Below are 20,315 nucleotides of genomic sequence, written 5' to 3' on the forward strand. Positions count from 1 at the left end.
ATGATCATTTTTAATTCAGGTCACATTTTATTTCCTTGTGCTGCCATGCTGTCAGTCTGAGGGTCTGTGCGGTGCCTGCTGGGCCTGCTCAGAACGAGTTCCTGCATGCACAGATTGGAAGGAAGTGCAGGGCAAGGTATGCAGAGAGGACAGGGTGCCTTTCCCGAACCGTAGCTAAAACTTGGCCGTTTGTCTAAGCTGTTCCCAAAAGATTTTCCCTACTAGTATTAAGGAGTGCTAGAGGACAATCCTGAGCCACGGGTCACCGTCATCAATGCTGCTTTATGTTTGTATGGTTCTTGGCATGGCTTGGCCTGGACCTTCCCAGACATCTCCTGGGGATGGCTCAGGAGTTAGCAAGGACTGTCCTGTTTGGAGGCAAAGCAGGTTTAATAGGGCAGGGGGACTTGTTCCATACTAGTTGGCCTTGGGGCAGAGGACAGACATAAGCAAGGCTCACTTACTGATATAGGTGTACCCTTAAGTGCTCTCTTTGGTCAGCAGGATGACAGTGTAGTCTCCGAGGGACCATTCACCTGCCCGGCCTTAGGCAGCAAACTGGGATCAGGTGAACAATTATCTGACAGTGCTGCTCACTTTCCTTTTTTATCTGTGGAGGGTGCCTGGACTCTTTTATATAAAATGCACAGCTTTAGAAGGCTAAATTTTGGGGGTACTCCAAGGTACTGTTCAAGGAGATGGACTGTTCAAGCAGAGAGCTAAGCCAGGTTCTTTCCTCAAACAGTACAAAGGTAGGGCTGGGTAGGACCTTGAGGTCAGGCAGTTGGATTTCCCGGTGTAGGAGAGCTGGGAGGGATGCCAAAGGGCTTCCCTGCTCACCTTCGGTTTTCAGCGGCTGCTTGGCTACCCGTGATGGTGTGGCACTGCACCGAGCTGGGCACTCGGTGCTGAGGTTGTGCTCCCTGCCACAGGTGGCTGAGCCCTGCATACAGGTGGGCTGTGAGCAGGACATGGGAGTGAGCCAGTGAGGAGCAGCACAGGCGGCTTGTGAGGAGACCTGTGCCTCTGAGCCCCACGTGGCACTGCAGTTGCATCTTCAGTGCAGCATGGAGCTGCCTGCTGTCTCTGGCCCATTCCTGGATAACATGGCAATGCTTCGGTGATCCCTTCGTGTGGCCATGTACTCCAGACTGCGGCCCTGTAGCTGAGTCCTGAAGACAGTATTGTGTCTCAAGCTCCAAAGTCCTCAGAAAAACAGAAAAATTACTTCACCTGCTGTGTGTACAGCTCTTCTCTTAATGTGTCCAGAGCATGACTTGCCTTTTTGACAAAAGATGATCTTGTAGGTAGGTGGAAGCTTGCTCTTACCTCTGTATTTGCCTTCTGCTGTGAGTCCACCCATTCTCTGTTTAGGTGGTTCACTTGCCTGCAGTGCAGGACTTGGCCTGGGGTGAGTTTTGGTTTGGGTTCTGAACTATTTTTCCTGTGTGTCAGGATCATGCTCTGTTCTGGGCTCATTATTGCTTTCAGCTTGGTGGCATCTCTGCATTGTCTCAGTCTCCTTTCCACTCCATTACCCGTGCTGCTAATGAGACTGCTCAACAGACCCAATGGAGGGGTTGTACTAGGAAAACATAAGGAAGATCACTGCTTGTCATGTTTATTATATTCTTCCCCCAACAACCATTGCTGGTGATGTTCAGAGACAGATTTTGGACTACACAGACATTTGTCTGACCTCCCAAAGGAGTTCTTACCATCTCTCTCTTTTATTATTGAACAGGCTTCTCATTTTCACACTGAATCAGGGGACAGTTTCAGAGAGCCCTGGGGTTTCTGGGTCATTGTGGTTTCATCTAGACGTGTGTTTCCCTACTCTGCTTATGGGAATCCATGTGGGAGACAGTGTCAAAAGCCTTAATAAAGTCAAGATACCTTACATCTACTGCTTCTTCAGCTATTCAGTGTGACTCTTACCCAGTTTAACAAGGGTTCAAGTAGTTACCAGCACAGCTATGAATTTGAATGTCTCTGTTCTTTCTCCATTTTCACAAACTTATGTTCATCGTACTTCAGACTCTGCCTTCAGCTTGGCTTTAGAGATGAGAACCTCGCTAACCTGGGATCCTTTATCAGGGATCTGCTTGGTAGAGTACCATGGGATAAAACCCTGGAGGGAAGAGGGGCCCAAGAAAGCTGGTTAATATTCAAGGATCACCTCCTCCAAGCTCAGGAGTGATGCATCCCAACAAAGAGGAAGTCAGGCAAAAACACCAGGAGGCCTGCATGGATGAACAAGGAGCTCCTGGACAAACTCAAACATGAAAAGGAAGCCTACAGAGGGTTGAAGCAAGGACAGGTAGCCTGGGAGGAATACCCATATTCAGATGATAAATTGTCTGAGCAGCCAGGGATCAGGTTAGGAAAGCTAAATCCCTGATAGAATTAAATCTGGCCAGGAACATCAAGGGCAACAAGAAAAGATTCTATAGGTATGTTGGTGATAAAAGGAAGACTAGGGAAAATGCAGGCCCACTATGGAAGGAAATGGGAGACCTGGTTACCTGGGATATGGAGAAGGCTAGAGGTACTCAAAAACTTTTTTGCCTCAGTCTTCACCGGCAAGTGCTCAAGTCACACCGCCGAAGTTGCAGAAGGCAAAGGCAGGGACTGGGAGAATGACATGGGCTGGGGCAATCCCAAGCACAAATGCAGAGAATGGGTTGAGAGCAGCTCTGAGGGGCAGGACTTGGGGGTGTTGGTTGATGACAAGCTCAACATGACCTGGCAATGTGCACTTGCAGCCCAGAAAGCCAACCGCATCCTGGGCCACATCAAAAGAAGCATAACCAGGAGGTCGAAGGAGGTGATCCTCCCCCTCTACTCCGCTCTGATGGGACCCCACCTGGAGTATTACGTTCAGCTCTGGGGCCCCCAACATAAGAAGGACATAGACCTGTTGGAGCAAGTCCAGAGGAGGGCCACAAATATGATCAGAGGGCCAGAGCACCTCTCCTATGAGGAAAGGCTGAGAGAGTTGGGGTTGTTCAGCCTGGAGAAGAAAAGGCTCCAGGGAGACCTTATAGCAGCCTTGCAGTACCTGAAGGGGGCCTACAAGAAAGCTGGAGAGAGACTTTTTACAAGGGCATGTAGTGACAGGACAAGGGGTAATGGCTTTAAACTGAAAGAGGGTATTTAGATTAGATATAAGGAAGAAATTCCTCACTATGAGGGTGGTAGGGCACTGGAACAGATTGAAGTTGTGGATGCCCCATTCCTGGAAGTGTTCAAGGCCAGGTTGGATGGGGCTTTGAGCAAGCTGGTCTAGTGGAAGGTGTCCCTGCCCATGGCAGGGGGGTTAGAACTAGATGATCTTTAAGGTCCCTTCCAACCCAAACCATTCTATGATTCTATCGGAGTTTACGCTAGTTAGCAGGATTATATGTTGCTCTTGACAATGAGCAGAGTCTTGTTCATTGAGGCTGGCACAAAACTACCTACTTAAAAAAAAAAAAGCAAATTAGGTTGTTAAATAATCTGTTGACAGCTCTGTCTTGGGTTGTGACACGAGACGAGAACATTCCCTCTGTGAAATTACATGTTGCTGCCTCCTTGCAGGGCCACCACCTCCCAGCAAGTGTGAAGTCAAAGCCCTTCTGAAACAGCAGACGCTGAACAACATGGAAGTGAGCACAGAGCTACCCAGGTCCAGTCCCAGACCACGTATTTGAGTTGTCTAGCCATGCACAGTCCTCTTGGATTTAAAATACCAAGGACAGGAGCAGGGCACCTGTGTCACCTTGTGCGTCAGCTTCAGGGTCAGAGGATATACCAGCAGACCTGGATGCTGGGTTTGCTTTGGCTTCACCTTGTAGCTCTGCCCGCCTCCAGGAGTGTGCTGAAGGCCGACGTGTGGATGAGATGAACCCATTCTTTACCCTTACTGTTAAGCCGTGCTGTTGTGCAACATGGGATCCAAGGTTTTTACATCTGGCCGAAGTCATAAAGCAAAGCATAGCTGCTGCTTTGCCTGGCCTGCCAGAGACAGCAGAGCCTGTCAATGAAGAGCCACTATCTGTGGTTTCCATCTGTGCCATAATCCTTGTTTCACCCAGCTCCTGATGCAAATCTAGCAGGACATATCTTTTCCTTCTTTTGTGATTATAAGCTGGGCTTGACTTTCCTACCCAAGGCCATTACGTTTGTCCTGGATCAGACCACAAGTGTATGTAGCCCAGTATTTTTGCAGTGGCTAAGAACAGGGCCCTAAGGAAGAGAGTAGAAATGGGGAAAACCTGTGGTAAGTAGTTCCTGCGTGCTCTCCCAGTCTCTGGCCCCTTGTGGCACAGACACTTACAGAGCTGGATGGGGCTTCTGTGGCTTTACTAACTCTCAAAAGACATCTATGGCATTACTTTATCTGTTTGCCCCAAACCCATGGAAACTTCTGGTGTCCACAGCATCCTGTGGCAGAGTCCAACAGCATGTCATGAGGAGGAACGTCTCTCCTTGTTTGTTGTGGCTGCAGTGACAGTGAACATTTGATCGTATCCCTCTTCTCCAAACTATTCATAATTTTATAGATCTGTTATAGTCCTCCTGAGTAATTTCATTTTCCGGGTTAAATAGTACTAATTTGTCAGTGATTTCCTCTGTAGAAATCATACTTTTGACCATCTTTGTTGCATATCTTTTCTAGCTGGCAGCAGAGGCTGAAATGGGACCAGAATTGGAAACAGCTTTGGAGATGCTGGCATGCCGTGGGTTGATACAGTGGCAAATTAATGTTTTCTTTTTTTTGTGCTGTACTTATTTCCTAGTAACTCGTAGTATTAGACTTGATTTTTGACCACTGTGGAGCAATGAGCTGGTATTTTCCTGAATGGTTGCGGTAAGCTGAAAGCTTCTTATTTTACATGTAAAATTAGTATGTTTTTTCCCATGTCTGTAACTTAATGCTGATCTACACCGAACATCATCTGTCATTTTCCTGATGAGACTTGGAAGGTCCTTCCATAGATTTTCAGAGTTAACCTTTGCCTCTATGACCCGGAGCTCAGAGTGTCTTCAGCTGCTTTTATTAACGTGGTGGAGGAATGCATTGATGTAGGGTGGCAGCGAGGGCAGGTCCTGCATTGCCGATGTCATGCAGGGGGACTAGCTTCTCCGGGAAGGTGTGAGTTCAAAGTTGAAATGCAGATCCGGGAAGCTTTCTGGAGGTAAACCCACTTCTGCTGAAGTGCTTATGTAGATGGGAGGGCTCTGTCACCATTTTCCTTAAGAAATGCTCCTGGCAACTGTGGGCAGTCGGAAGTCTCACTGGTGGAGAAATGATGCGTTCTTCTGCCTCTTCCTTCTTTGCTCCTGTGCTGCTCACTTTCACCCTTGTTCTTACCTTGTACTCCTTTGTGCTGGGACAAACATTTTTCTGTCTATTTCTTACCTTAATGAGGTTAGTTTTAGCACAGGTAAGTCCTGCATGAATGCTTGGGATAGGAGTGTGTGAGTGTGCGTAGCAGGGGGGAATATGCAGCTAGGAGTGAGAAGGCATCAGATTCAACTCAGCCAGCACACACTGCTCCAGCAGCTGCAGTATTAGGACAGTTTGGGACATCCCTGAGCAAGCGGCAACAGACCCAGTACTTGTTTAAATGGCTGAAGCAGAGCAAAGTGTAGGAATCCAAATTGCAACAGAAGCAGGGAAACTTGTGTTTTCATCAGAGTGTGGACCTCGGGAAAGACAACTTGTAAACTTTGTGACAAATGGGCAGCAGAAGAAAGAGGACCTGGGGGAATCCTTGAACAAATACTGTCAAAGGGTACCTCCTTGGGTAGACTAGCACAAAAAACCTGGAAAGTGCCAGCTTCCTTGTGGAACGTTATCATATGGTCTGAGGGCCAGAGAGCCATTGCTGTGGCAACAGATTTTTCAAGTGCTGCTTTATTTCAGTGGGATGTCCAAAACAATGTTGAAAATAAGCCATGGGACTAGCTGTGCAGCCGTGCATCAGAAGACCAGTAAGGGCTGCTGGGGAAGCCCAATAGCAGTGGGTTGGGGTTCAGTGTGATGCCCTACAGCCTTTTTTAGGTGAATCAGGCATGCCACTGTGGCTTTTGGAGTTGCTCCCTGGCAGCAGCAGGCAGCCTGGGACCCTGCACTTGAGAGCTGCTGCTTTCTTCTGAAATACACTTCAAACTATGAAGACAGCAGCTCTGCTGGTCCTAGAGAAAAAACATTGGGGCATGCATTAGATAGCTAGGAGCACGCACTGTCACATTGAACGTTGGGGATAGCTGGGACTGTGTGGGTGGGGATGAGAGGTGCATCCTGTTGTTCTCTAATTGCACTGTTGAACAGCACACTGTGAGATGTTAGGTGGTTGTTTTCTGCTTAGTCTCCCCACATGGCTTTGCCCTGCAGCCACATTGCTGTCTTGGCCTCCAGACACTGGTGCAGGTGTGAAGTGTAGCTTCTTTTGGGCCTGTACGCTTCCTTTTTCCAAAACTCTGCTCTGCCCCAGCTTTTGAGATCTGCTGGGAGTTTGCCGAATTGCATTTCTTGGCCAAGACTGGGCAGGCACCCACACACGGGCTGGTTGCCTGTCTGTCCTTTCATTTCTGTCCAAGGCAGAAAACAGATGGTTCAGTAGCTGCAGTGGTTCACGGCAGTCAGTAGCTATGGCAACTCCCCAAGCTGTTCTTGTGGTGGGTGTAAAGGAGCTAAAAAGCTTTCGGTTTAGCACTTACAAACTTCATTGATTGAGTTCTTCCAGGAAGAAAGTCGCAAGAATAACCAGTTTTCTGTGCTACTGGGTCCATGAGCTCATTTTTTTGGGAGGGCTTTTGGAGCAATCCCCATTTTCTGCAGGGTTTGTAGGGATCCATGTGGAAACATCTGAATAGCTGAGCCAGGGTTTTGGCCAGGAAAGCTCCCAGCAATCAAAGGAGCATTCCTGCAAAGGAGCTGGCTCGGATGTCCTTCCACCACTCTGTTAGGAAAGTGGAGTATACCCTGTATCAGACGGGGTGCAGAGAAACATACAATACCCTATAATTTTCATGCCAGCAGGGATATATCAGTGCCCATGTGGCTCTCGGGTATAATGCTAGGAAGAATGTGAAGGTTAAAGCTGCCCACGCCTAATAAGCAAAATGATTCAGAGATGGTTATGAGTACTTGAAGCTGATCTCATTAGGTGTATTGTACTAGGGATGTCTTTCCCAGCTCTGTAGATGTTGCTGGACAATAATTGTGTGGGTTTGTGCTTTTGGGTACTTAGCGCATTTGTAGTGTGGCACTTCCCAGACTGTGCAGTGTTAGTCCTGTATGAGCTGGATAGGTGTCTGGGATGGGACGAGACAAGAGCCCAAGAAGATGATAAGAACTCCACTGGATGAGAGCACAGGTTTACCTACCCTGTATCCCGTCTCCAGCAATGGCTAGAAATGGACTCTCAGGAAGGAGGATAGGGACAGGGGAGGTGTGCAACAATGCGGGCCAGAGGATTCTCCCAACCTCCAAGTTTTGGCTCGGAGCCTTACTGAGCTAGGAGTGGGTCCCTGTCCCTGTATGTATGACCGTGGGGGATTTTTCTTCCATGAATTTGTCTAATTGCTACTTTATGAACCCATGAGGACTTTTAGCTTCCACATCATCCTGCAGCAAGGAGTTCCCCAGGATAAACCACGTACAAGCAGAAGCAGAGCGCTGAACAGAGTGAGTCCAGAGACGAGTGTAAGGCAACAGGATGGGAAGAGGGAGTGAAAACACCAGCAGGAACTGGAGCTGATATTACTGTCCCAGCCTTCAGCACAAGCATGACAGAAGGTAGAGGGAATAGAGCTGTGCTTGAAGGGTAAGATTTGTGGTGGCCAGATGAAGAGGTTAGAAGAGCAAGTGTAGGAGGCGAGCTTGTTAAAGTGACAATGTGGAAGATAGGTCTGAGAAGAGCTTTTACCGTATGCTAAATATCTGGGGAAAATGGAAGTTTGAGAAGCGGAAAGAGGTAGACTGAAGTGATGGGGGAGAGAAGAAAAGGAACAGAGGAAAGGGCACTGTAGGTCAGACCAAGGTGCCCGTCTCCTCAGCATCCTAGCTGCACCAGTGGCCAAAAGCAGATGTTGGGGAGGAGCATGAGAATAGCTAATATACAGTATGATTTCCTCTCTGTCCACTTCCAGGGACTTCCTGAGTCATAGGACTTTGTGTTATTTGCATTCAATAATCTTTGAAATTTTCTTTCATGAATTTCTCTAATAATTTTCTGGATCTGTGTGAACTTTTGGCATCCATAATATCCTGCAAGTTGTGATTTCCATGGTTTTGCTGCTTGCTCTGAACCTCCCTGCAGTCATTCCATCTGATGCCCATCAGTTTGTGTTTTATGGATGGCAGCAAACATCAACTTCCTCTACTCCTCTCCTGATTTTTATGAATCTGTATTAGTACCTCCTCCCCCCATCAGCTCCCTCTGTTTCAGGCTGGAGGGGCTGATCCTAGGCAGTCTCCTTACATACAGCCTTTCTGAGATGGATGAGCCAGAAGCCTGCAGCACTTGAGACTTGAGCAGCAGTTTTCCCTCCTGATTTACATTCCTCTTCCAACACTCTGTTTGGTTTTTGTACTGCTATTAACATTGAACCAATGTCTTCATAAATACTGCAGTATCCATGAAGAGTCCAAGGCCCCTTTCCTCAAAAGGGGCAATGCTGGAGAATTACAGATAAAAACCGATGACAACTGGGTACAAAGTAGACAACAGTAACAGACAAAATGCTGGCCTCGCGGCAGGACAGTTGGGAAACTTCAGTTAGTCTGAGGCTCTCCTAAAGTCTGGATCCCATGACTTTCAGCCAGCCTGTGCGTGGTTCAGCTCCAAGCAGCACCTTGACGCTAGCATGTCATGGGGGTGAAGAGAAGTGATGTGACAGCCATGGTCCCTGAAGCCCTTGCAATGCTGAGCCTGATGGAGGTGGGAGGGGAGGGATCGAGGGGTGAAGGAGGTGGAAGACCTCCATGTCCAATAAATATTACAAAGGCACAACTGAGCTGTGGCTGCTTTTCCCATGCCATCCACAGGATGCTGCCAAGTTTGTGACTCACTGGAGAGATGCCCGCATAGTGTTTGTGAAATCAAATGTGACAGTAAAATCTATTTCTGAGGACAGTACAAGTAGCAGCATGGGACACTGAGTCAGAGAAGAAAAACATCATCCTCAGCTTTGATCCTAGCACAGGATGGGGCGTTTTTCTTGAAACAGCGTGAAGAAGGCAGGAAGGTAATTCTTGAGGTCTATGATGTGATGAGGTCCCCAGCTGTCCCACCAACTCTTCTGCTTGCCTACAATACATAAAAATGTGTTGCTGAATTCAAATATAAGGCAAATGTAGAGCTTGTCAAAATAGGTAACTTGTCTTCTGCACGTACAAAGCATTTTTTGATACCTGGCAGGTAGGAGCAGCATGCTGAGGGGCTTTGAAAGTATCGATCCATTTCTGATCAAGAGCTCCAGAGTACAGGTAACATCCTCCTTGCCATGGGGTTCCCAGGGCAAGGATGCTACCAGCTGCAGGGCTGTGTTTGGCACTTGTGCAGGTTAACACCATCGTGTATTGCTGGAAGGAAGATGCTACACCTAGTCACTGAATGCTCAGACCTGGTCTCAGTGAGCCTTTACTTGTGAGTCCAGCGCGAGGCAAGCAGTGATTTCGAAGGGGAGCCAGAGGAGAGCGGTAGCAACTTTGTAGAGAAAAGCAAAATCTCTGCTGTGCGGTAAAGTGGTCTGTGTCTGTTCAAACCTCAGTGCTGCTCAAAGCATCTGCTGTGAGTAGCTGGGGGTGGCTTTATGCTCTGCTTCTTTCACATTGGCCCTGCCAGCTCCGTGTAGAGAAATTCCTTTTATAATGCCGGGAGCAGAGCAGCACTGAGGAGTTCGGTGGGTGATCAGAGTGTTGGCATAGGGTCGGTGTGACTCAGTGACATGCCAGATCCTCTCTGGCATCTGCAGAGCCTGCTGCATTCTCCCACACTTGCTGTAGATGCTATTTGGTGTCTTTGTTTTAGTCTCCTTGAACATTGTGGTTGCTGTGGTTATTTTTGGCTGCCGTCTCATTATTTCACATGTCTCTAGTCTAGCAATGTAGTATTCAATATGCAAACCACTTCCAGATTGTTTAGCTTGTTCTGACTTTGAGAATTTCCTCTCTCACTAGATGCAGACGTTTCTGAGACAGCTCATCCCCCAAAATACAGACATCCCTAAAAGTCACTTGGAATTTTGCCTTTGCATTCAGTGGAGCCAGGGTGCCTGTTTCCCCACCCTGCGTAAGCAAACACATCATCTGTCTCTCTTCAGCTGCCCCAGGAGGTTGTTAGGTGCTTGCAGGTGGCATGCAAGGTTGATGACACATAGTGGACTCTGGCTCTTATTTAGTCTGAATATCTTGTTTTATACCTTTTTTTTTCTGGAGTATTTTTCTCCTGTTCCCACGACTATGTATCATTGTGTGGGGTCAAGAACCAGGTGCTGGAAAGAACTCATAAAAGACAAAATCAAATTAAGAAAGACTTTCCTTCCTTCTCTCTTTGACTGAAGGCTCTGGCCACTGTATCCTCATCTGCTGCGATTTGTGACACCCATGTCCTTTTTCTATACAAATGGCAGAGACATTTTGCTTTACAAATGAAGAATGACATGCTGGACTCCTCCCAGCCCATTCCACCCTGGGGCAGGAAGAAAAATCCTGCTGATGCTCTCACCATGTTGAGCTGTGATACAAGCATGAACCGTCAGCAGCATTACTGCATTTGAGCATGACATGTTCACACTCCCTTGCATACGTATGCAACACCAGAAACCCTTTAATTAAAACTGTAGATGTATATGCACATGGGGCAGAATCCAACAAACACACCTAACCTATACTTCAGGTGGAAGAGTATGCATTAGAACCAGAACCATTAGTCTAATCAACTCCCCCCTGACCTGGTTGGCCATCTGGGACTGCTAAGAGGAGCCCCCTTGCTACGCCAGGTTTTGCTGATGTATGTCTCCGGAGCTGTCCTTATGCCTGAAGTGACTGTCAGCCTCCTAATGCAATTTGAATAGTCAGGAGACCTGTGTCGCCTAAGGCTCCCTTTCCCCAGATGTGTGCAAACACTCCCAGCATTGTGCTCAGTGCAAAAATACAGTTCCCACAGGTATTCTGAGAAATAATTTAGCAGAAAACAGAACAGGGAGGATCTAAGCTCACCCCAGCATTTGGGGAGGTGGAGGGAATAGTACCAGGTGTATGCCCCATCCACAAGAGCATGGACAATAGCCCCACTCTGCTCCTCTCCTGAAACTAGACCACCTGTCAGCTGAGGAATGCAGAACTCCTAGCCTGTGTGGATTTGACAGTGCGGAGGACCCCAAGGGCTCTAACTGCAGTGGGGCAAATTGCTATTCTTATCTCTGATTATAGCTGTGTTTGAATCTATTGATTTTCTATTGCCTGTGATAAGTGCTGCTCTCCAGGGTCTCCTGGAAACCCCTACAGCTTCAAGAGCAAAAGAAGAAATGAATAAAAAGTGGCTGTAGGCCAAGGCATTAATAATTCTCATACATCTTTAAGATTGGGTAAGGCTGAAACTTAATGTATATGATGTGATGTTACCCTTTTGACGATGGGTACTGTGGAAGACCAGCAGTGCTGTCACTGGGGGCCTGGGTCCCCCAACCACAGTGAGGGATGTTGCATTATCAGTATAAAAATGCAAGCAAAAAGATAAAAAACCAAAGATTAAGGGCAAAATGTGCTCGTGAGAGACAGCAGAGTCTTCTAGCACGCGACAGATACACATCGCAGTTGGCAGCATTTTTATCTTGGTGTAGCAGAGAGCACAGTAGGAGTGGGTGCCAACAGTTATTCCCACATGGGTGTGTTGGGGACATCCTGAAATCCAGAGCAGTGGGACCAACAACCAAATCAGAGCAAGGAACACGACATGTAGGGTAAGATGCTTCTGTGGAACTCCTGTGGAAAGTCTCCCCGGGAAGGTCAGAGGAAGACACTCGAGCATCTTTTTCTCTTTGAATCTAGAAGACTCAAGAGCAATTTGTAGGTGTCTCTTGCTCTGTGTCACTACTTAAGCAAGAGGAGATGCATCAGACTTGCGTGTGTAAATGCACAGTCCAGTACTGCATACAAAATGATGTCATTTCTACTGTCATACTCCTACTCAGTATTTCCTGCTGATACAGCCAGGAGGGTCTGCCTCTGAGTTGCAGCAGTACATCAGCCGCTTCTGCAGATATTTCTACTGTGACCGTTTAAGCCTCTTCAGTGTTCCTAGGATACAGCCCTTCAGAGCCTTTGATCTCACTTTGTCAGTGACTCAGATGGCTCTAACTGAACTGTTCGTAGCATATTTGCCACTGCTACCATTTTTTTGCTATTTGTGAAAATTATCATCCACTTTTCTTCTTGTTTTTTGGTAAAAATGCAAAATAGAGCTAGGATGAGAACTGCTCACTTTCCAAAAAGAGAGAGAGAAGTCCATACATCCATGTCAGATTGTTCAGTACCTTCACAAGCTGAGCAAGTTATTGCCTTATCATATTTATTTAACAAGTCCTGTTTAAACATCCCCCAACAATATTAACTAGCATTAATAATAGTTCCAGTGTTAGAATCCTGCACCATTCCTTCTGATATTTTGATATCAGCGACAGGCTGGAGAAGAATAGTCATGAACAGCCAGAGTAATTTAGGTTGGAAGTATCCCTCGAGGTCTCTGGTCCAAGCCTTCACTCAAAGCATAACCAGCTTAAAAGCAGCCACTACATCTAAGATAATATCTTATATTGGCTGATTCCCCTCAATCATATAAATGTGCACTTTATTTGTAATACTAATTTGTTTAGGTTCTGTTTCCAAGCACTGGGGTTAGTTCTGGCTATGCCAAGAAGTTAAAAGGCCTTCTGCTAGAAGACTTCTTGTGCATACTTTCTCTCCACATATTTGTAGAAGATGTTGCTTTACATCTCCTTCTTCTCCTTATTAAGCTAAGTAGATTGAACTTCTTCCATCTCTTGCAGTAAATCAAGTCAGCTGGGGAGGTATTGGGGAGGTCCAGGGGCTGCCTCTGGTAGAGCTCTGAGTACCTCCACAGATGGAGGTCCCACAGGGGTCCTACAGGGTCCCCTCTCTGGGACCTTGTGCCAGTGTTTGACCACTCTCACGGAGGGGGGGAAGTCCTAATACCTACTTGGAATTTTTCTTCTTGCATCTTGTATCTTTTGCTTCTTTCACTGTGTGCCTCAGAGGAGAGCCTGACTCTCTTCTCTACATGCTCCTGTTCAGTAGCTGCAGGCAGCAAAAGGTCTTTGCCTTTTCTTCAGGCTGAGTAAACCCAGTTCCTTCAGTGTCTCCTTGTATGTCCACTGCAGCCTATGGCCATCTTGGTGGCCTCTGCTGGACTCAGCCCAGTACATCTGTGTCTTTCTTGTACTGGGCAGTCCCAAACTAGACGCTGCACTCTAGATGTGGCCTCACAAGAGCCAAACAGAGAGGAAGGACTACCTCCCTCAACCTGCTGGCTGCACACTTGCTGACACAGCCCAGTCTATGGTTGGCCTTCTTAGCCAGAAGGACATGCTGCTGACCTCCGTTCAACTTTTTGTCCTCCAGGACTCCCCGGATCCTTTTCTGGGAAGCTGCTTTCTAGCCATCATCCCTAGCCTGTCCTGGTGCCACAGGAACAGGACTCAGACTTCTTTTTGCTGAGGCTAAGGCCCTTTCTCCAGCCTATCAAGGTCCCTCTGAATAGCAGCCCTGCCCTCCAGCATATCAGCCATGTTTCCCCCCACCTCCCAGCCTAGTATCATCCACGAACTTGCCAAGAGCATGCTCCATCCCATGTCTTCTTTGTCATTAATAAAGACATTAAACATCATCAGCCCCTGAGGGACACCACTTTCATTCATTCAATTCAATTAATTGCTGAGTTCAATTTTCTGCTTCATTTGAAGATGTGAGTGTTTCCTCCTAAATCAGGTTCTCCTCTGGGCCTGAGCAGCCTCTGACATCCACAGAGGAGATCAGTGACTCAGTCCCAACATCCCTCTCCTGCTCTTTATGACCCATGAACTGTGACGTGTAGCCAGAGGGTCTAAATCCTGACTCATGGCCCACACCGAGCTCTTTGCACAACATTATCCTTTGCGGACACAAAGGCATGTTATTCGCCATGGTCCAGACTCTGTAGGAACCAGCTTTAGGAGCATGGTTTGGTGGAGCAACAAAATGGGTGGTTCACCAGCAATACTGGGTCCCTTCCCAGGGATCTGTGCCCGTAACCCCCTTCCTTCCTGGTGGAGACTGCATTGGACCATCCCAGGTCACCTCCCAGGGTGATTGTTTCTTCTGTCTGCAGAAGCCCATTGTCTTCAGGACAGGTCACCTCTCTGCACCCAGTTGCTCACTGAGCTTGAGCCTCTACTGGCCTCCACGGTGGGGCTTCCCCAGGGTGCCAAGTGTGTGGGTGGGTCCTACTCTATCCAGGTGGCAGCTGATGCTGCAGGAATATTTGCGATGTAGAAGAGGGAGGAAAGGGAAGAGCGGCCCCTCTGCCTCACCCCTCTGCCCACCCGCCTGTGGAGGCAGCTCTCCATTTCCCACCCCTTCCCATGAGCATTGGGACTGGTCCCACTGGCAGAGCTTGCTGAGCCACCATGGTCTCTGTGGTGAGGAGCCTGTCGCTTGGGAGCCAGAGCCATCCCCCTGGCTGGCACAATGCTCGTGGGCCACACGCAGCCCTCTCCCCTGAGCTCTGTGGAAACAACCTGCAGGAGCTGCGGCCTGAAAACCAGTGCTGCACACCAGCCTTGCTTCATCTGCCTGCGTCACGCTCCGCCAGCTGTGTCCTGGGGACAAGGCCGCTCTCACTTCCCAACCGGTGGCTGGTGCTGGGTTAACCATTAACTCCCGGCTCCGAGGCCCACTGGGGACAGGGCTTTGTTTTCAAGGCACTGTGAAGCTGCTCACTTTGGCCTTTCCTGCGACGCTCTGGTGACATTTCTCAATGTGATCCTGCCGGGGTCTGAACAGCCTTTCCTGTCTGCAAACAGCCGTGCAGCAGGGCCGTGGCTTGCGTGGCCTTTACGGTCTGTAGGCAGCGCAAGGAAGGGTGGCCCGGGAACGGGATGTGATCGTGGTGGTTAGGGAGGAGACAGGCGTGTGGTCAAGGCCAGGCGCACCACTGTGCACGGCACTGAGGTTCCTCTCCGGGTGCTCTTTGTGGTGCTCCTTTCAGCTGCCTGAGGTGCACGAGACCAAGCGAAGAGGTTGGTGACCCCCCCAGAGTGAGGGAGGTCCCTCGGGAGAGGGGTCGCAGGGTGCCCGGTGTGCGTGGTGGGTGCCTGTTGGCAGCCTGGGTCCCGCTGCCTGGCAGGAAATGAATCACCTTCAGTCAAAGGCTTCACGTCAAGGCGCCGGAGTCTCCCTCCGTCTCCCTTACTGGCGCTGTCTCCTCCCCACATCCTGCTCTTCGCTTCTTGGCTCTGTGAAATAGGAAACTCCTGAGTATTTCCTCTGCAGGGAGCTCTACAAAAATGCTGGAGGCCAAGTCCTGCTTCAAGGCAGACAGCCTGAGCAAGGGCGCAGGTCAAAGAGCTGCAGTCACCCCACTCCCCTCAAATTTGCAGTAGCCCTCACACATGTTGGGGACGTACCTCAGTCCCAGGAAAAGGCGAAACTAATGCTGAGTGCCAAAGAGGGACTTCAGATCCTCCCAGCAGCCATTCTGGCCCGCTCGGGTCCCCCTCGCTGCTACTCCCTGCCGAGCACAGAGGGGCTGTTTAAAAAAAGCCCTGCCACCTCTGAGCTGAGCTGGGAAGAGATCTACATTTAGTGCGTCAGAGCATGCCCGTGTGTTATAATCACTGCTCATTGTCAGTGGCAGCATGGAAGAGAGGTGTAAGTGTTCGCAACTGCTCATGGACTGGGTGGCAGCTGAGGGCAATGACAGCTTTTGAAACAGGAGGGAGAAACTTGAAACTGCACTGGCACGGTGTCCTCAGGATGTGACTACAATCCAGGTGAAGATTTCTGCCAAGCAGCCTGGGCTGCAGGAGAAATACTGGCAGCGATGTGCAGTGCCAACTGGCAGCAGCTCTCACACCCTCCATCTGCAAGCTGGGTGTGTGGGGGCTCGTCCCCTCCTTAGTGGCCACCAAATGGCTGGGGGTTGCATTTTCTAGTTTCCAGGTCTTGTTTATGGTTCCTGAATCTCCACCTCTAAGGCATCTTCAGGAGACTGGTGCAGTGCTGAAAAGAGAGGTGTCTGCTGCGTGGGCCTGTCAGTGTACAGGGACCCAAGTCCTGCACATGCATCAACCTCTGCAGCCCAAGAGCTTGCACATGGGCAGCTTGTACTGACTGTTGAGCACTGGGGTGAGGGTCTGCTGGTTGTGCACACACTGCCCGTGCAGACCAGCAGAGGAGGGCACTTCCTTCCCTCAGCTATTGGGAACAGACTATTTTTGGAAACCCCGTATAACCAAATGGACCGTGGCTCTTCTCCACAGTTTCATTTCTCCTAATTTAGCACTCAGAAATGTGTTTAATTAAAGCATTATTTATATAAACATTTATAGTCTAACTTACACAGTGAGAATATTTATATTCTGAGCTCTTATATTGATGTTAAGCATTTTTTCTTTCAGGGTGACATTGCCTCTGTTCAAAGAAACGGTAACGTACCAGGAATACACAAGGTGTTAAAGACCACACCATTCACCCAGACTAAGCAAAGCTGTCACCTAAAAAGAATAAAAAATAAACATGGCAGAATTTACAGGTTACAAGGAAACCTCAAATCGGCACCTACGATTCAAATTGCAGAGTCTTAGTCGCCGCCTTGATGAACTGGAGGAAGCAACCAAAAATCTGCAGAAAGCAGAGGATGAGCTGCTTGACCTCCAGGACAAAGTTATCCAGGCAGAAGGCAGCAACTCCAGCATGCTCGCTGACGTTGAAGCCCTGCGGAAAAGAGTGCTGAAGATTGAAGGCAAGGATGAAGAAATTAGGAAGGCTGAAGAGCTTTGCCGGTTAATGAAAGAAAAACTTGAAGAAGAAGAGAGCCTCACCCGAGAGCTGAAGTCAGAAATCGAACACCTTCAGAGGAGAATGGCAGAGCTGGAGAAGCTGGAGGAGGCCTTCAGCAGGAGCAAGAACGACTGTACGCAGCTGTGTCTTAGCCTCAATGAAGAAAAGAACTTGACCAAAAAGATATCTACAGAATTAGAAATACTTAGAGTGAAAGTGAAGGAACTGGAAACATCTGAGGACAGGCTGGATAAAACCGAGCAGAGCTTAACAGGTGAATTAGAGAAACTGAAATCCTTAGCGCTGAGCTTTATCACTGAAAGAAAGCATTTTAATGAAAGAGAAAAGCAGAATGAAAAAATAATCCAGGAGCTAACACAGAAACTAGAACAAAACAATAAACTAAATAGGGCAGATCAAACTAGAAATGCATCCAACTTGCTAGAAAGGTCATCAAATAATCTCCTGGACAGAAACGATTTGAGAATTGAAGATGACTTGACTTCTGCATTGCCCTCTAAGGAGACCAGGAGGAAGGGAAGTGTGGATTACCTGAAACATGTAGAAAATGAAACCAGGAATAAATCAGAAAACCAAAAGAATAAAAATCAGGAAGACAACAAAGTGAAAGATCTTACCCAAGAAATTGAGAAACTTAAAACTCAGATCAAACGTTTTGAATCTTTAGAAGAAGAACTTAAAAAAATGAGAGCCAAAAACAATGACCTGCAAGACAGTTACTTGAGTGAACAGAATAAAAACAAACTCTTAACGGGTCAGCTAGAAGAAATAAAAATGCAAATAAAGAAACAGAAAGATCTGGAGAATGGAGAGGTTGAAAATGAAGATACAAGCTTTTCTAGCAGGGGAAAACATGACAGACCTAAATACAGAGGTGTCACAGCTGATTTGACAGCTGCCAAGCACAAGCCAGGGGAGCTCTCACCGCAGCAGCGCCGGGAAAGAGCAAGGAACAGAGATTTCTCTGTCAGTAACGACAGCTACAGCCACAGTGGTAAGCAGGTGCCCAGTCCAAGCTTAATGAACAGAAAAGCAGGAAAAGCATCTGGTGCATCTGCCCTTTCAGACACTGCTGTGACAGATACAAAAAGACTGGAAGAGAAATCTTTAGTTTCCACTTTTTCTTCTGGTCAGAAGGAAGGCTGCGTCACGCAGAATGAGGGAAAGAGATCAAAAGAGCAGCCATCTGTCCTCAGCCGATATCCTCCTGCTGCACAGGAGCAGAAATCTTGGAAAGCACCTTCCAAACCTGTTGGTGACACAGGCCTGAGATCCAAGGCTGAGAAGCCATCTCAGGTGCTCCGTGGCAACTGCCAAACCAGTGCTGACGCACGGGATGAAAAGTCAAGCAAAGGAGAATCGGTGGCTTCTTTGGCCGAGAAGCTGAAAACAAGTCAGGCAGAAGTCAGTGACTGCTCGGGGGACACGCTGCTCACCAGGGGTAATCACGCCTCTTCCAATGGCACAGCTTCAGCGTACAGGTACCACCTCTCCTCCCATGCGTTGGCGTCAGACTCCACTGGCTCTAAAGCAGAAGCAGTGAACACTTTTGCTGCATCACACAGACAGCCCTCGGAGGGAAGGGCTAAAAGAGCAATAATCTCCCAGGAAAAAGAATTCGCAGACACATCACTTGAAAGTGCAAAGCCTTCAACACTAACAAAGCATTCCCATCGCTCCAGGAGTCAGGAAGACATTCTGCAGATTCTCACAGGCCTTGATAAAGAAGACACGGAGCAGTCTTCAACTTCAGCAATGGATCATGTAAATGCTGGCTTAAAAACGGACTCCAAAACCATCCAGAATAACCAGGAAAAACTTAATTCAGATGAAGAATTGGGAAGAAGCAAAAAAATAACTACTCAGTCAGATTTTGAGACAAGAAAGAAAGTCAGTTCCAAGCAGTGCTCCAATTCCAGGGGAGTTTTCAGAGCATCACTTTTTGAAAATGACAAAACCACTGTAAATGATGAAGACTCCACCAAGTGTATAAAACCATCAGATACCAGCACTGGAGGATTTAAATCCAGAAGGTCGTTCAGCCCTAGAGAAGCTCTGAGATCAAAAGCTGTCATTAAACCTGCAATTGTTGAAAAGGATATGAAGGCAGTCATGGGAGGAACTGTTTCTGAGGCAGAGTCAGAAAAACAGAAGTCTGTTTTTAAAATGGTAACAAATAAAATGACAAGCAGCATCACAATCTTCCCTTCCGAGCCAACAGCTCCAAGGACCAGTGCAGATATAGCAGCAAAGGAAAGGCATGTTACCACCAGCAACATCAGAGTTGCTCCAAATGAGCCTTCACCAATAACAAGCAATCTCCCCACACCCTTCGAGATATCGATTAATAAAAGTGCTCTGAAATTATCTGAGACAGACAGAACTGGAGAGGCAGTGCCGAGAAGTAAAGCAGAAACAGTGGTCTCCAGAAGCAGCATTATGATAAAGACTTCTGAACTCACAGAGAGGAACAATGAGCCACCTTCAGAGACAATCAGCTGGAAGAGCCATGGCTCTTCAGATGCATCTTCATCAGAAACAAAACATGTCACTGTGAGAAGTTCCTGGAGAACAAGACAAGGCTTACATTCCCTGGAGGACTCTCAAACCAAAGTGGAGAAAAGTGCAGCTTCCAGTACTACAAACATGTATAGGTCCTCAGTGGACCTCTCAGAAATGGAAGGGAACAGTGCAAGAACAAACTCCCTGGAGCAGACCTCAGCAAGGACCAGTGCCACGGCTAATTCCTGGAGTGCCCCTGAATTGGGGTCCCGAAGGACCAAAAGTAACTTAAGTGCATCTGAACTGCTAACACGCAGGAGCTATGCAAGTGATCCTACAGCGGCTTCTGCTTGGCACCGGACCACGCTACCTGTAAGTATCCTATGTTAAACACTCTTGTCTTTCAGTTGATGAGGTTTTCCAAGTTGCCTCTTAGTTGTAGGGTGCCTGATTTGAAATTCTTACAGCTTATTTCCTGAAGTGCTGCCCTCTCTCAGCTCCTGCTATCTTCAGTGGAGCATCTCATATGTGAAGTACCCGATTTAGACTTCTTGAAATTATATCCATCTGCTTGGGTCTTGTAATGCCATATGAATAACTTTATAGTAGCATTTGGTCTTGCCAAGATCAGAAAAGACATGGTCACAGCTTATGTAGGACATGGCATGCTTTCTAGAGTGGTTTTGCATGGCACTTTCAACTTGGAGTAGTAATGAAAAAATGATTGAAATGAGCAGAT

General features: G+C 47.8%; 1 protein-coding gene across 1 annotated transcript in view; it reads left to right on the forward strand.

Moving 5' to 3' along the window:
* LUZP1 (leucine zipper protein 1) overlaps positions 1 to 20,315 on the forward strand; it is a 43,799-nt gene that overhangs the window by 12,186 nt on the left and 11,298 nt on the right. Inside the window, exon 2 of the mRNA XM_075522640.1 lies at positions 16,672 to 19,948. Coding sequence (XP_075378755.1) covers positions 16,790 to 19,948 — 3,159 coding nt within the window. The 5' untranslated portion in view covers positions 16,672 to 16,789. The remainder of the gene's footprint in view (positions 1 to 16,671; positions 19,949 to 20,315) is intronic.

The sequence above is a fragment of the Mycteria americana genome, chromosome 21 (genome assembly GCF_035582795.1).
Source record: "Mycteria americana isolate JAX WOST 10 ecotype Jacksonville Zoo and Gardens chromosome 21, USCA_MyAme_1.0, whole genome shotgun sequence".
Taxonomy (NCBI): Eukaryota; Metazoa; Chordata; class Aves; order Ciconiiformes; family Ciconiidae; genus Mycteria; species Mycteria americana.